Source organism: Cyanistes caeruleus, chromosome 6 (assembly GCF_971803275.1).
Source record: "Cyanistes caeruleus chromosome 6, bCyaCae1.hap1.1, whole genome shotgun sequence".
Lineage (NCBI taxonomy): Eukaryota > Metazoa > Chordata > Aves > Passeriformes > Paridae > Cyanistes > Cyanistes caeruleus.
Window position 1 is genome coordinate 32,915,305 of NC_141706.1, and position 18,048 is coordinate 32,933,352.

Here is an 18,048-nt window from a genome sequence, read left to right on the forward strand (position 1 = left end):
TAATTGTGCCGGTATGGGCATAGCAATGAACATGATTTCCTAATAAGTCTGACTTATGAAAGTATGAAAAATAATCTCCAGTCATGTAAAGATATTCTTACATCTTAATATGGATTTTTTTATATTTAGTAATTACAAATATTATGCATAATTATTTAATATTAAATGTAACAAATGTTAAATTGTGTAACGAGGCAATTAATAGAACTGGTCCAAATTTGAAAAAAGATAGAAAAAAGCCAAAAAAGACCAAAGTGACAGCAAACTATTTCTGGGCACAACTAGACAGCACTTTAGCTTTTGTTATTTTTTTTAATTTAAAAAAGAACAGAGAATGAGAAAATACCCAGATATCTAATGGAGTACACACTTGTAAAATCTTTGTGAAGAAATAGATTGGAATTTCCAGGAATGTCTATAGATGGAACATAAGTTTCTAATGCTTCCAAATTCAGGTTCCCTAGGCCTCAAAAGGTATAGCAATGGAAAAATAAGTTTGCTTTCCTGGAAATCTTTTTTGTGTAGTAAGGGAGATGTGAGAATTTTCATCAATAGTTTTTGTCTGAAAGGAATGATCTGATTTTTCTTTGAGGAATCTTAAAATATTTAAACCCGCACATATACACAAACATATTCATATGTCTGTGAAGGAGAAGGGTGACATGATTAACAGTGTGCAAGAACTTCTGAACTCTGCTGTTATTTTTTTCAAATAAACATGTATGGGAGTAGATGACTCATCCTGCAAAGTCCAGACTCATTGGTTTCAAACACTTCCATTGGAACTCCCTTGTCTGGGCTTTGGAGTCTTGGCAATATTTATTTATTTCTGTATGAGTCAGAAGTTCTGAATAATGTTTCTGCTTAGTTGACTACAGAAAATAAATCCCCCAAAAAACTTGGAGAATCAGATGTCAGGAAAAAGGAGAAAGACAGAAAGAAAGAAAAAATAAAAGGATATGGATAGCAAGATGCCCAGACTTAATAGAGATGGAAAATTCACAGGTTTGGTTAGTCAGTAAGTTAACATACACCAACTCTCAGAATTGAAAAACTATTGAAAATTGTAACAAAAATTAATGCATAAATAGAGGCAGAAACAATACTTTCACTGAAGAGTAGAAAGGTAAAAACATTTGATAAGCTCACATTTCTGGCAAAAAGTCAAGTAGCAAAGGAAGTATCAGCCAAAGATGAGAAAGCTCCTACCAAGTTTTGTAGATGTTTAAACAGGTATCTAGTTAATAGCAAATGACAAACCACAGACCTTGAGACATCTAGTTCATCCTTTTTTCCAGGGAAGGACCAACTGTCCCTACAACACTCCTGGCCAGTGTTTGTCAACCTGTTCTAAAAGTACTTTGTTGATGGAAATCAAGGGATTTCATATGGGCTGTTCATTATTTCACCCATTATTCTCCTCATATCCTACCACCAAAGGAATTTATTCCTTTCCTCTGTGCAATTACCTACAAAATTACTTGAGCACTATTTTCATCTCTCACCATCAGTCATCTCTACACTAAGGCACCTGAGTTCCTTCAGTCTTTTTCCACAAACTGTCATTTCTTGACACAGTGTCAATAACCATGAAGTCACCACTCAGGGGACAGAGGGACCTTGGAAGAAGAGTTCTAAGAGCACTGTGTCTGGGTTCTGGCTTCTATCTATTTGACAGCTTCAAAAAGTCCCATGAGCCTTTTTTTTTTTTTTTTTTTTTTTTTTTTTTTTTTTTTTTCCCTTGTTAACTCTCTTTTCTTTCCAAGAGAATCTCAAATTCCCTACAATATGTCCTGAGTAATACTGTTCAGTTCAAATGATGTCTGGAGTGTGAAAAATAGCATCAACATCAGGTTTATAGTAAGCTGAGAATAGGTAATGATTAGTTTAGGAGGTCTTTTGCGGAGAAATGTGACAGTGTATATCTGACTGCTTTGCTGGGAGAAGAAGGGTCAGTTGGTAGTGCACCAAAGTATTGATGCTATTAGATATGGAATTTTAAAAGGAAAATTTTACCTCATTATGTGAAGAGAATTCTACTGCCAGGCCTCATAATATGTGTATAATTCCATTCTGCAAAAAGCTTCTTGGCTTGCAAGGATAAGATCCATAGTGAATAAGGTACAAAAGTGAAAAGCAAGATTGCTGCATGGTCTAATTATGATTAAGGTTGTAAAAATGGATTCTAGTCTTCAGAAAGAAGTTACAGCCAAGATGGAAGTTTTAGGTTACCAGGCAATTTAAAATACATGTTCACTTCCATCTGTACCATAGAGTGCTGGTCTGATTTTAAGGTGAATACACTATTTGTGTGCCTTAGTTTTCCATTTGTAATGACTCACCATGAGTCATGAGTGGATGACTCAGAGATTGTGGACAGTACAGCTCCTATGGATTGAAATCAGAGCCCGCCTGACAGGTACTGATATGGATTTTCCTGCAATGCACAGGACTCCAAATGACAAGCCATGCTCGTGCAGTGCAGTTCATGCAGGGCTGCTATAATTTCCTTTTCTGCCTGAGACTGATTTCAGGATATCCATATTGTTATAACCTTTACACATCTGAAAAATGTAGTACTTCTTTTCCTGATTTTTTGATCTGTGGTGTTCTTCAGGCAATTAGATGAGCCACAGTTAGAGTATTCACATTTTTCATGGAACGTAATACAGTGGATATTCTAGTACAACATAGATCATAGTAGTACAGCATAGAACTGTAGTTGTAAAAAAATAAAACTGACTTCATTTTCAATAAGCTTTGCGTCATTTTAATGTACTAACTGTGCCCTTTTAAATTACTGACTATTGCCATTACTTCTTACCTTTAAATTTTGAGATTACCTCTGCCAGCTCTGCAGTTCTGTAAGTATTTCAGATCTTGTGACTTAACTTTGGTATCTTTATCTACTATAACACCCATAATCATCTAAATACCACTATACTTCCTTCCTAAAAGTTCAAAAAATATAATTGAAAAGTGAACATTCTTCAAAGACACAATTACTTCTATTTGCTGAATAACTTAATTGTCTAAGTGTCTACCATGTGGTTCACAGCTTTACAAAAGCAAAAAAAAAAGCAGATGGTTGTTCATGTCCTCTCCCTGTTATCACATACAAGTGAGAATCTCTTCCTGAATATGGACTTGCCCCAGCTCAGAAGAAAAGGTTGGAAAGTTCTTGCTTCCATCAGACTAACCAAGAGCCTCCAGTTTATTCCAGTACTCCAAAATCTTATATCATTAGTTGTCATTTACATTAAATACAAGATGAAATGAAAAACCACCCAAATATAAAAATACTAATTTTTGGAAACTAGATATAAAATTAAACATTGCATCATCCCAACTAGTTACTTCATTGCACTGATACACATCTATCCTTGGCTGTGGACTTATATATGAATGGTACTAAATAAGTAACTGGGCAAACATTTGTTAAATTTACCTGTTTGGGTCCTAAGCAATGCACAGCAATCTCCACTGTTAGCAGGAAAGTGTGTGATCTATTTCTATACCTACTGCTGGGTGATGGGTGCAATCTCCCATGTACAGCCCACTCCTGCTAGTTACAAAATGCTACTCCGTGGTTGTGATGTCCAGGCTTCCCAAAGGTCTGCAAGAAAGTGCATCATGCTTAATTATAAACTGCCATAACACAGAACTAATTTCTAAGTAATTGAACTTTCGATATTACATTTGTAGCTGAAGCCATTTCCAAATATGAGATGGAACAAAAAACACAGGTAGCACTGGCCTCTAACTGCATTACAATTGGATTTAAGTCATTTCTTACAATGGGGCATTCTCGAGCTTCCATTAGCTGTGTGAATGACCTCTAATCTGTATTGTAGAAAAAGCCTTCATACAGCAGCACTGCCATCTCCTGCTTGCTTGCTTCTATGCAGGCAAGCACGAGGTCTGTGCTGCAAAGCAGCCACAGTGAAGGTACAGTTTTCTGCTACTAGGTAAGTGAGGAAGTAGCATTTTCTAATACTAAGGGATAACACGTTTGGAGTTCTGCAGATGGCGAGAGTTTTCACAGGTGAATTTTTTTAAGCACAGAAAAGTACTTCAGCCATTTGTCCAGGATTTCTGATAAACCACATCCCAGCCAAACAATAGCTCAAAATGTGTACATTTGTGTACTTGTGCTGTACCCAAGAAATACATTCTACCTGTTGAATATACTTCCATAGAATTGATCTGTTCACAAACCAAAACATTTGAAAAGATCTAAAATATTCCCTGTAGTCTGCATAGGTGCTGCAAGTCCAAAGCATGAATGACTCATGCACGGGATTAATTCAATGCAGTTGGGGTGTGTTTGATCATATGCAAGCATTTGTGTGGTCCATATACAGTAGGTCCAACAGGTCCCAGATGTACCACATACACTCTGAACCATTAGGACACAGGTGAGATAGAGCCAGAACACAGAGTTATAATCACAGTCATATCAGAATACTGCTTTATTGCTTATCATAAGCTGGGACAATTTATGCTTCTGAGAATATTTCTACACATTTACACTGCCTGGTGCAGGGTCTCTTGCAGTCAGCCATGTGCCCACTGAACTCTCTCTGCTGTGCCAAGGGGTTATAGATATGGATCTTACAGCTCAAACCTGCTCCTGCTTAGGGATTCGGTTCTGGTACTGACATCACCTCAAACTTGACCAAGCACTGCTGCAGACTCAGTTTATTGCCACCAGTGATGCCACTTCAAACCAGCCATGTCTGTCCCACACATTGCTACACGCTGGGCTCAGAAATGCCAGAGGATGTGACACTTCTGCTTTTGCTTCTGCTTTGGAATACAGCTAGATAAGAGACTAGGACAGAGGTTTCTACCAGATTGTTCTTGAACCTGGAAAGCTTCCCAAACAAGAACCTACCGTGAATCATACAGGATGATAAAAATGCTCCTGGTTACTTGAATTCTTTTTTTGGACAATCATATTCAATACAAAGAGAACAGAAAATTGCATCCAAAACAACAAAATATGGAATGATTGGTAAGGAACATAAGTGGATATAAATGATAGCTGCCTAAGACAGATTTTCCCTTCCCACAGAATCACAAAGTTTTATTATTCTCATTCTTCTCTCCTTTGGAGGCATATTTATTGTTAAGAACAAATTAAGAGCTATTGCAGACATTAGCAGTAATGAAAAACGGTTCTGTTGCTTACTAGCCCAAATCTCCATCAGGGTAAAAAGGTAGAAGAAAGTCACATAAACCATTTAGTTGGTGAGATCTCAGTTCACACTCAGTTAATTGGCCTGTTTTGCAGGATTTAATCTGGCAACATAAGAACCTTGAAATAAATCTCTTAGCTATGATTAGAGATGAAGGAGAGATTAGCACAGGCAGGAGAGTTGAAGCAGTTTTCTCCATTTCCATTGGTGAGTCAATGTGAAGACAGAGCAACTACAGAGACATCAGGAAATCATTCAGTCATCCTCAGGATGTCCAATTCAGGTATTTTCTCCCTTGTATTCAGCAAGTTACCAGTTTCAAGATCCTGTTCATTCCTCTGAAGCAGGTTAGTGGTTTCTTTTATAATGTCATAAATAGCAATGTATGTTTAGCTAAAATAGCAGACTTTAGCAAAAGCAGTAAGATAAGATGCGATTTATGACAAAATTGCAAAATTTCTTTGAACAATTCATATCTAATAAGTAAATATTATAAATAAATAGCTGTGCTATGTCTTGTTCAATATAGTTAGGGGAATTTGATAGCAAAGGAACATCTAGGTGATATCTTGGAAGCAAATTGTACGGTGATGGAAGCTGTGTTAAAAGTTAGATAAATTTGAATTTGATAAGGAAAACTTGAGAAGAGTATTGATAGTAAGGGAGAGATTTCCACATTTATTTGGCTTCTTTTGCTGAAAGAAGTATTTCTCCCTTTATAAGAATAAAATCCAGTTTGCTCTCCCATAGCTGGGGAAGACATTTCTGTGTGTATATGATTCATAACTCTGGAGTGGTTTACATGCAAAGGTTTCTAAGAACTATGACAGAGGCGTTAGATCCACTGAAATGCTGGGAGCATTTGTAGCTTTACACTAATCTGCTACCAAGTATGACTTGGAGAAGAACAAACACACATTGCAGAGCAAGACTAACACTTTTAGCTCATAATTGCAGTTCCACTCCTTCAGTTGGAAAAACTTTCTTCATCATGCTAAAAAATGATGCTACGCACCTGTTTGTGTGTTGCAAGAGAGCTTACACTAATAAATGTATTCAATACTTTATTAAACAGGGAAAGAATAATGTTAGGATGCACTTACAAAATTCTTTATGATGTGAAGAGTCTTATTATCTGAAATAAACTCAGTAAACTGTTAGCATAGGTGAAAAACTTAACATACTTATGTTATTGTCCATGCAGTAGGCTAGGGACAAGGAACAGAATAGGTAACTTGCTCTTCTGGCCCGGACTTGAGGCAGTCAAGGTTTCATGACAAGCACAGTGTTTCCCAAAGATCAATCCCAAGCATATCAGTGATAGCCAGGGTCAGTCAACAAGTGGTCTTTGAACTACAACAACCAGTCATTCCATCCCTTTCCTCCGGCACTAAGACTCCATGAAATCACAGACCCTATGCTCCTAGTGTGTTAGATAAATGTCAATGTTCCATGAAATCTGATCCTACAAACAGTACTAAAAATTGACAAAAGAACCTCATGAGAATTTCTGGAGACAAGGAATTATTAGAATATTTCTTGCACAGAAACTTTTTAAACTTCAAGCATCTGAAAATGGGGGATGGAACTATATCAGAATAGCTCCATGAGATTGAATGTATTCCTGCTTCTGGAACTCAACTTCAAATTTCTTTACGGCTAGAATATGACAAAGTCTCAAATCTCTCTGGAGTAGATGAATTTTAAAAAGAGTAGAACTATTGACAACTTTTGTCCAAATGTTAAAAAAAAATATATTTAGCAAGTAGGGTGTTTTCAGTGATACCATAACTAAATGTGTGCTGAACAATTTCAAGGCATTGCTCAAATACATATATGTGTTTCACAGAAACAGTGAGTGATACATTCATATGTGCTGGCTATTGAACATGAACTGTGTATCAGGAATGAGCAAATTTCACATCAGATTCTCTCTGTTGTGAGCTCTGAGTCCTGAGTATCGGGCAAATAAACCTGTTAGCAGCCATCATTTACAGCTATTTAAGGTCAAGTCACGAACTGCTTAACTGGTGAAGCAATCAGAGATACTGTCTCCAGGCTTAACAGGCTTATTCAGGCTGTCAGCTGAATTTGTAGGGAGGCTTAATTCTGTACCAGCAGAGCGTGATTCCTTCAAATGAGGTCTGAACAATACTGGAGAAGAATGATGTGAAGCAAGTGTTATAATTTTATGACTATTCTCTGGACATCTCTGTAAGGTGATTATACTATACTATTGTAACAATACAATCACAATCAATATTCAGCCATAACTGATAATCATACTTAACAATCATTAAAATTAGGGCCGTGTTTTTAAACTCAGAAAGCTTCTGGCCAACACCTTTGGAAATAGATTGGTAAGGAAAAATACTGTGCATTTAGCACACTATTCTGTGTATTGTACAAAAGATACACAGAGCTGAATAGCTTTGAGGAGAATTAGTTTTCTCTGTAAATGCAGGAGAAAATAAATCCAACTTGAATTCATTAGATCTCACAGGCCTTAAAATCTTAATGTATGAAGATATTTATCCATACCCTAATATGAATCACACAACCTATTCCTTGCCTGTACAAATAGAACTGATTATTTCCGACGTAAACACATGAAGACGTTGGCATTCCATTACCTTTTTAAACTGCACTCTGCAACAATCTGCTTACCCAATGCTAAGCTTCACTGCAGCTGGGGATCCTTTACCAGGTCAGTGTAGCCCTACTTCTCTCCAGCTTGTCTGTCTGCAGGTGTTTTTCAAGTTGTTTTAGCTGATACAAGTTTTATTCAGTAATAGCATCCACTAACTTAGAAAATATTATGCTGCTTATACCTCTCTATTTCCCCAGATTCATAGGATTACATTTTACTTTTTATAAATATCATTGTATTAGTGTAATTAAATGACTGTATAATTATGTAATGCAGAATTTTACAGTATAAAATCACTCTAATGAGAATTGCAAAATTAGGAACAACACAAGCAAGTTTTTTGGAAAGAAAAAAAGGCTGTATGTATGTTTGTCTTGTTTATTCAACTTTTGAACACAAACCTGACCATAACACAGGAATCAAATACCTATAATTGTTAAACAACAACAACAAAAAAAGCAAGAAGTAGAAGGGAAAGACACTGGGAGTCTTCTGAAGGGAAAGACACAGACCAGTTCACTTTTAGGTATCAGATCCACACAGAAAATTGGTCTTGACAAAAATTCATAGGAATCCAGAGTCTCTGTTCATACTATTCACTTGTTTTTAATTGCTCTAATTGGTCCTTAGAGTTTTTATTTTTTTTTTTTTATTCACACTGTTATGAAACTTAAGCAATAAGTTTCACTAGGGCACTCCCTTGGCAGGACTCAGAGTGCATGAGGCTGTACAGGAAGTTCTCTTGTAGGCTCTATAAATACCTGGTCAAAGAGACAGTAATCTCTCTCCCTCTTCTTCAGATTTCTACTGCATGCCTTGGATCCATGCTCCTAATCAGCTTACAAGCTTCCCTTGACCTACGCTTCCTTTCCTAATGCACGTCTGACTATGGCTGTCCTCAAAGTCAAATTCACCAAAACCAAGAGGGACAAGCTGGCTCAGATCTTATGGATCCTCAACTGGGTTTCTGTAGTGAGTGGGATCATTCTCTTCAGTCTTGGCCTCTTTCTGAAAATAGAGATCAAGAAGCGCAATGAAGTGATGGCAAAAGGGGACATCAACTCTGTCCCCAACATGCTGATCTCTGTAGGGGTCATAGCATGTATCATCAATTTTCTGGGTGGCAAAATTTGCTACGACTGCTCAGATGCAAACAAGTTTTCCCGATGGAAACTAGTAATGCTGCCATACATCGTATGTACCTTTTGTTTTACCTTCTGCATCCTGGTGGGTGCTCTCATGTGCTACACCATGAGGAACGAGCTGGAAGAGTCTCTCTATCTGGGACTGAGGGATGCTATTAAGTTCTATAAAGACACAGACATACCTGGGCGGTGTTTCTTAAAGAAAACAGTGGATTTGTTACAAATTGGATTCCGTTGCTGTGGAAACAATGGCTTTAGAGACTGGTTTGAAATTCAATGGGTATCTCCTCGTTATCTGAATATGGCTTCCAAGGAGGTTTTGGAGTAAGTATTTATCAGTTATAACAAAAAAATCTAGGAGAAAAACTCTTTTGAAACTGGAAAGCCCTTTTTTCTTGACCTTTGTATTTTAATTCAAAAAATGAAGAATGACCAGATTACTCACAAAATATGCTAAATAGATGCACAGTCAAAAGTTGCCTTTTTCTAAGCCTTTAGGGATGCTCAGCAAAGCAAAGATGTATCTCCTTTTTCAGTGTGGTGAATTAGCTACCTCAAAATTTTTATTTCATTTATAGTGAGCTGAAAACAGTAAGAAAAGAGGGATTGTACTATAAGTACATTGCGCAGTCAGTTCTAAGCACTGAAACACCCTTCTTCAAGGTATTAGACTTTGCAATACCAAGTTCAAATCTCTATGTTCACATCTGAGAAACTGCCAAACCACATATACTGCATAAAAAAGCAGAAATCCCCCCTTTCTTTATGGTGGTGGCACTTCACATGATGTGCTGACTGTGAAAGTATATGCTCAAAAAGAAGAGTGGTAATACAGATAAGGTAAAAATTTAAAACTCAAAAGTAGACAATCCAGTCTGTAATCATTCTTCTAAAGCTGAAAAAGGCCTTCACTGACAAGAGAGTAGTAGTTTTGTATTCCCAGGAAAGACAAATGCAAAGAATTTGCATTTTGTTGAACTCAAAAATCAGTGACAAAGCCAGAGGAAGGCAGGCCAAAGGTCTTAATTTTACAGAATTGGCAATTTGAAACTGCCATAATAGCAAAGCTATCTAGAGAGCTGCAAATATACCAGAGGGCAGGACCTAGGAGAATACAAACAAGAGGGCATCAGCATACAGAAGACACTTGTCTGTGGTATTGAAGCAATACAAGCATTCTCAAGAGCAAAGTTATAAAGTGTCACACAGAACAGACTGAACCAGAGCTGTTTAAATTCTCATTTCTATGCTGAAAAGTGACATGGCAACCAAGACAGTGCCAGGAATTTAAGAGCAGTAGCTTAGTGTGAGTAAACTTAAAAGTAAAATATATTGCCTTTTATTTCCTTGAGAGGCAGAAACAGCAATGTTTTACCCAGGGTCTTAATTAAGCTCTGTTTTCTTCTGTAGGCTCACCTGTGCTCTGCCATTGTTTTGAGAACACACTGCCAGTTAGCTTTTGCTCCATTTAGACAGAAGGGGACAGTGAAATGTGTGTGAGGAAAGTAATTTCTGAATTTCTTCTGCTGTGGATAGATGGCTTAATTTCATCTTGATTGGCAGAATCCAAGTTGGTGCTGTATAACAAAATTATACCATGACTTCCAAAAATCTGTTCATGAAAGATCAGATATGAAATCATTGGAAGCAAAGCCCAGCTGGTAATGTTCTGAAAGGATGGAGAAGGAATCAATCTTTCTTGGTTTGAACTTGTACTCTGTATCAGTTAGTAGTCTGTAGACCAAGAGGCAAAGAGGTGAGACCTGACATACTGTGAATTCACATGTAACCTTCTCAAAACTGAACTTTTCAAACTCCTGAAAAACCCTCTTCCACCCCACCCCCTCTTCTACAGCTCTATTGCCAACACCACAATTTGAGAAGGCATGGAAACAGTCAGTGGGGATTGGCAGGAACATGAAGCAGGTTACGGCAGTACAATGCTAGCACTGCTTTGGTTGGCTAAAACTTAACATCTTTGCTCAAAAGCCAATTTTTGCTTTACAATACTATAACTTTGAATTGCAACAGCAAATAGCAGTGAATGTCTTGCTCCACCAACTATTTTACTGAGGTCTTCCTTTCTAACAGTACCAAGATACTATTAAATACCAAGATACAATTAAATAATTATTAAATTTTCCACCCTCAGAGGAAACAGAGTGGCAGGACGATACAACCCAAGTCTGGAAACTGCTACTGTTTGCAGTAGAAAGAGGATTCCTCTTTATAACACATCTGGAACAGAAGAGAGTATTTAAATTGATGCTTGGGATCAAAAGAAAAGCTTAAGACCCAGTTTAAGAGATGGAGTACTATATTGGGGTCATCAAATATTTATAATACCCTGAAACATAGAGAACATTTTGCCAGCCCAGGTAAAATCTTTCCTTTCACGATGTGCCAATCTTCCTCTCTGCGAGCTTTCTTTTCTCCTTCCACACTGGAGCCCTCTGGTTTGTGCCTCTCTGGCTCCTTTCCCATCCAGTGCCTAATTCTGCCTATGCCCACAGTATGGCTCACACACTTCAGTCTACTTTCAGTGGATTATTTGGACTCTATTACATTGATTCCATTCTGTTGCCATCACCAGAGATATGATGGCCACAAAATAAAAAGCTAGGCTTGAAAATGGAGGAAAATTCATGCCTATCCCAGTCCTAAGTGGGAAATACAGACTAACTTCCTGGTTTACCTGGAAAGATCTTTGAGTAAAAATGTTTTTGAGAGAATTTTAAGTAAAACAAAACACACTACAACCCAAATAAAATAGAGAGGAAGAAAAGGACAAGAAACAAAAAAAAGGGGTTGTGTTTAGTAGGCTCACAGCAATAAAATAAAAGCAATTATTCTGCAATCAAAGAACTGCCACAAATACTAAGCTTCCTAGCAGCTTATGTTTCATTGGAAGGTTACATTTAATCCCAAATTCCAAATCAAGACTGGACCACAGTGTTTCTGCTCCTTCTCTTTACCTGATGAGCTTCTTGTAATGATTTCCTTCCCTCTCATTTAGATCAGCTGTAGTGGAACAGAAAAATATTACTTGCAAACATTAATAAATTAATAAGTTTTGGAAAGTATTAGCAAATTTACTATTGGCAAATAGTGAAAGCTGGGTATCTAAGCGAAAGTTGTCTTTCATGTTTTCTGGCCCCCTTTACAGAAGAGAGGCCTAGACTTGATAAACCAGGGCATGGTTTTCACCCATGGGGCTGTCTCAGAAAATCAGCCTTTTCCACTGAGCATGAAAATAGGTAAATGCTTAGAAGCTGCTTCCCCAAGGTGTGAGAGTGTCTCTCAGCATCTTAGATACTGTCCAGTTTCTGGAAAATCTCTTTCTCTGAAGAAAATGCATGCCAAGGATTCATTTAACCTCCAGAACATCTTGGTTAATTTGAGACTGTGTTCTCTTCCCATCCTGTGATTTTTTTTCCTATACCTCTTTATCTTTCCTCTTTCACTACTTGTTTTCCTCCTGATCTTATAAAGGAGGGAAAGGAATGACTTTTAGCAATAAATTTCCTAAACTTACAGAAAGTGAAGTTACAAGAAGTAGAAACTCCCTTGTGAATTAGTCTCAAAACATGTGCTGGACGAGCCCTTGCAATGGGTACAGTGACAAAAGTCCAGTGGATGATTTCCAGTGGCTCCTATGGCATACAAAGTTGTTCTTGTATTAGGATCTCTCTCATGGAATGACTGTGTAGAAAAATCAGTCCAGAAGTAGTGAAACACAGGATTTCCAGGGATATAGTTTCCATTCAAATTCCACCAAGATAAACAAGTTCAAAAATTATTTTTAGTATTCAGCACAAAGATACCTAAAAAAGGCAACATCTCCCCAGACACTGAACTCGCATCTTGTGGCACAGAATGAAGAACCACGAGGTACTGTGCTATACCACACTTAATTACAGCAAATCAAATATTCAGCTTTCCAGCAGTAAACAACTTTTCCAGCTGAAAGTATATCCTCATTTTTCTTCTGTTATATTGGAGAAGCCTACATTGCAGCAGAGTTATGTTACTTCCTTTTCTAAAATCACAGGCACTGCCTGCTGCTGACACCAGGTTTGTAATGCCCAGACTTTGTCCTCTTGCAGCCGTCTGAAGAGCAACGTTGATGGGAAGTTCTTGGTGGATGGAGTTCCCTTCAGTTGCTGCAACCCCAGCTCCCCACGGCCCTGCATCCAGTACCAGCTGACAAACAACAGTGCTCACTACAACTACGATTTCCTGACAGAAGAGCTCAATATCTGGATGAAGGGGTGCAGAGAGGCCCTGCTGGATTACTACACCAGTATCATGAGATCCATTGGCATTGCAGCATTACTTATTTGGTTGTTCGAGGTAAGTCTCATAAAAATGGTCTCTACCAGATTAATCAGTCTTCTGTCTCTCTAGGACAGGAAACGATGATGGTGTAACACATGAGAAGTGCCTCAGCATCCAGTATAAAGTCAACAAGCACTTCAGGAATGTTGCAGGGCTTTCTTTAGTAAAGACAACTTTCCCAAAGTCCACAGAGCAGAAACAAATCTTGTTGAGGATAAGAACTATGAGAAACATGTATATAATTCTGTATATTTATAGAACTTTTTCAACAGAATATAGCATATTCCCTGATGTATTTATGGGATCAGATACAGGATGATGCATACAGTGGTAGAACTGCAAGGAAATTTGGTGACAAGGTCTGGATGTTGTTTTAAGTCAGTTTTAACAAATATAAAAAATATGAGTAGGTCTTTTTATATTGTCTAGTTTCACCATATAGATAGTCTTTGCAATCGTGGCATATCATCCCTTTAGAAGTAGATTGTGCTGCTAGTTATGCAATCAAAATAAAGACATCAAAGGCAAGGTACACACCTGCAAAGTTGCAGTGTTCCTGCTGACATCTGTAAAGAGGAGTTCTCTCCATGTTGTCATCTGCAAGTAAACGACCCCCCCCACCAATGGCACAAGGCTCCAAAACCATTTTCTTACCTTTTTAGTATGCTTCAGCTTTCTGATTATTGTGTAGGTATTAGCATTGTAATTAGAGTAGTTCACAACAGTCCTCAGGCAGTGGTAGGTGGGGTCATGCTGCCAGAAATAACAGGCCTCTAAAGCATGTGAAAAGCTGTGAGCCAGCTCTCTGTGCTCCCTTAAATACTGACAAGCTGATCTTGATTACAACAGAACTATGAAAGTGGGGCTTTTTCCTAAACTTAGACTTGAGCCTCTGTTATAGGCCATCCTTCTTAATTTTCATGCCTTGGCACATAGAGGACACATATGGCTTACACAGGAATGATTAAACCTCCTTGGAAGAAATATTGATTTAATCAATGTCACTGAGAAAATCCACTGAAATTAACATACTACAATTTTTTCTTTCCCAGTGACTGATGGTTCCATTAATTGATCATCCATTCTACATCAATTAGTTGCAGTCTCTGAGGCTAGAAGGTTCATGGCTAATTCTAGGTACTAATAGCATGCAAGGGTGATTGTTACCTGAAGAATGAACAGAGAATCAATCCTTCTCTCCCTGCTACCTTTCTTTAAAAATGCAATTTATTGGAAAAGTGGTTAGGTATATTGCTAGGATAAAGAGTCTGTCTGCTTTACTCAGTTATGAAGCCTGTAAATACACAAGTCAGAAAGCAGTGATAGGACTGAGGCTGCAATTTCAACTGTTTAACCATTAACTGTTTGTTACAGCTCTCTGTACTGATTGGTGTCCGGTACCTACAAACAGCCATGAAGAATGTCCTTCTGCTAGGAGATCTGGAGGGTGAATCAGATGGTTGGTTACTAGAAAATAGTTTTGTGGAAACTGCCAAATACAACATCAACATCATTAAGAACCTCGGTAAAGCCAACCAGATCTCCACTGTCTCAGGCATGAACGACCCCAATATTAACGTTCCAAACACAGACTGTGACAAAACTAATATTACAACAAAATCTATCCCTGCAGCTAGGTAGGCAAATCTTCCAAGAAATGACATCACAAGTCTAGCTTTGCTCTATTACAGTCCTACAGTCACCAGATTTTATCTGGTGGGGGAAAAAAAAAGGTAGAAAAACTAGTAAAACAATTGAACAAACCACAGACTGGTGACAGCAGGTGAAATGCTGACACTTCCTTGGATGGATGTGTTTTTACTTGTGAAATCCCTGATTCTCAACACTGCACAAAACTTCTGGAATGTCCCCCTTTCTCTCCTTTACTTAAAATACTGGTCTGAATGCATCAGAATTATCATTAATCATAAGCAAATATTTCAGACAGGATGGGTCTACATGTACTAACATACAGATTAGTTGAACAGGTACCAGAGAAGTTTGTCATTACACCTATAAAAATCCCAGGAGCAGGGAAATCCCAAAAGAAATTATTACACCGGGTAAAAAGATTCTTTACAAAAAAGACAAAAACTGAAATGAAGATTCTGTTGGTGCAGGTTAGGAAAGGGGAAATTTTAACAAAAACATGCATATATTACAGCCTACAATAACCCACCAGGTATGTGAAATGCAGGTGAAGGCAATGAAAGTTACCACGAAAGTATTTCACTTGTTTTTCCCAAAATGTCTGCAGTATCTTTTCATTTTCTCCTCTCCAATAGCTTAGAGAAAGCCAATTGCCCCACTTCCCTCAAAGTCAAAGGGTACAGCTGAAAGGAGTTCTCTGATTAATAACTGCCAGCTCATGCAGGGATATTTAAACTTCTAACTAGCATGTGATAGCACAAGTTTAAAAAAATGTAGCTACTTCCTGTGAAACAAACACTGATGATCCTAGATGCTTGAAAGCTCCTCATTTCATAAGTACTTACCACCCTGATCCAGGGGTGGGAAAATCACATATATTTGAAATCAATGAAGGCAGACACACTGACAGCTCACGCATCACACCCCTGGTACAATGCTCAGGAGCTTTGCTGATGTATGGAGTGAAAGCCTTCAATGTCCAAACCACCCCTAGTTACAGGGTGCCCTATGACTATAACTGATCATTAATAGTCAGCAGGAAAAAACTACCAATACAAACAGAGGTGGAAAGACCAAATAAAATATTTTACTTGCTACTGTTGTGAGTGCATTCTTTATGGATAATCAAGTAAAAGAAATTTTATCACTGAAATATTTAAAATAGAACCATTGCTGCTTTGGAAACTGTGCAGAGTAACAGTAAAAATCTCTTTACCTAAATACTGTTGTTTTCCATAACACTAGAAAAGGCAAAAATTATACTATAAGGATGTATCGTAAGTAAATGTAAATAAACCATAGTGTAATTCAAGCAGGCTATGTGCATGACCATAACTTCAACTGGAATTCCTTCAATGCCTAACATGTTAGGCCTACACTTAGCTACATATTAAAACCCCTCCAAAGAGCTAGATTTCTAAGCTGAGACTTCCTTCCACAAGAATTGTTAATTCTTCCCTTTGCACTGCACTTACCTGTATACCTGCTTCTTGTCTTCATTGTAATAACTTTGCCCAGTGGGGGCTTAAAACTTAACTGGTGTGTAATTCCTTCAGCCATTTCTGAGAGCCCAAAGTACTTACCAGCAGCTCTATAATTAGGTGATACAGGCTGGAAAAGAATGAATACAGAAAGTTGTAGTTCCTTGAGAGATCAAGGACAAAGACAGTCATGTATTGCAAACTAATCAGATTTTGCATATGTTTTTTCTTTAAACTCAGTGTATTTTTTTGCAGATGAGTATGCCAAGTGTCACCTGTGTCAGTCAATAGCAGTCACTTCCTCAACTTGATTTCATTTCACTTTTCGTAAAACAGTCCTAGACCTCAATAACTACAGCTTGTAGAATTACAAGAACAGTGAGCTTGCTCTTTTGATAGCTTTCTAGTTTAATGGATTTGTCAAGAATCTGCTCTGAAAAAACAGATTTGGAAAGAAGAGTGAACTGATCATCCAGCCTCGGCATCTCTATCAAGACAAAGAAATGTCATCCAGAAGTTGTTGTAACCCATTACCACAAAGAGCAGAGGTTTAAGTATCCAGATGTATCCAGATATACAATTTTCTCCTGCCTCCACACAGCTCATTAACTTTCATATGAAGAAAACACATTTTACCATAGAAGATTAATTAGCATTTACCACTTTAACCTTTGTCTCTCAGCCAGCTGCCCCAAACTGCAGCAGTGGAATGTGATTGGTTTTGAAATTAACTTAGTTTCAGCAAACATCTCACAGGGAAAAGTCCTTGTCTGACCTATTACCAGTAATTACTTAGTCATTACACTGTTAATTTCTATCCTGTCTAGGCATTCAGAGTCCCCACTGATACAGGTGCACCACAAAAAGACAATAGCTCATTTCACAGTATCAGGATAAAAATTACTTTCATTAATAAATGCTTTCTTCTTTGCTTTGTATTTATTGATTTCCTTAGAACACGGAAATGCTACACCCTACATATCCACCAGTTTCCTTTACAGCACCTGTAAACACAATAGTTTGGGTTTCCTGCAGTATTTAACACCAGAGGCACTGGATCAAGGAAACAAAGTCAGGTAGCAGCAAAGACTCCATCTTTAATTCTCAGTAATTTATAAAGACAGAGATGGCATTAGCAAGCCAAGCCTTTAAGCCGGGGCATCTGCTCAGATACAGAAATAAATACGATTTGGGGGACACTTCTTATCCTATTTGTTACTAATGCCTAATCTAGCCAGAATTTATAACAATACAGCAAATTCCAGAGTAAGGAACTCACCTATCTTCTTCATCAAGTTCTTAATTTAAAAAATGAAATAAACACTAATGTTGAGTTCCTGATGAAGGCACAATGAGAGGCACTTTTCTTTAGAAATTGCATGTACAATGCTCTTCCTTTAAAGCTTTCTGATTGCCACTGAAAATACTTGCTCTATGTTGATCACAGAGAAAAAATTGTAAGAAATATAAGCGTGCATAACATTTAGGATTTTGTTAAAATGAATATAGTTCAAGCAGGAGCTCTGGTACCGTGGGATGAGTATCTCAATACTTGTACCCAAAGAGGCCAATATCTCACTCCA

The 18,048-nt window shown here is 37.7% G+C and overlaps 1 protein-coding gene across 1 annotated transcript; it reads left to right on the forward strand.

Moving 5' to 3' along the window:
- The first annotated feature begins 7,017 nt into the window (after nucleotides 1-7,017).
- Nucleotides 7,018-17,403, forward strand: LOC111930244 (photoreceptor outer segment membrane glycoprotein 2). Its single transcript, XM_086891831.1, has 3 exons — nucleotides 7,018-9,320; nucleotides 13,103-13,349; nucleotides 14,709-17,403. The coding sequence occupies exons 1-3, from the start codon at nucleotides 8,740-8,742 to the stop codon at nucleotides 14,973-14,975; spliced, it is 1,095 nt and encodes a 364-aa protein (XP_086747957.1). The 5' UTR covers nucleotides 7,018-8,739; the 3' UTR covers nucleotides 14,976-17,403.
- The last annotated feature ends 645 nt before the right edge of the window (nucleotides 17,404-18,048 follow it).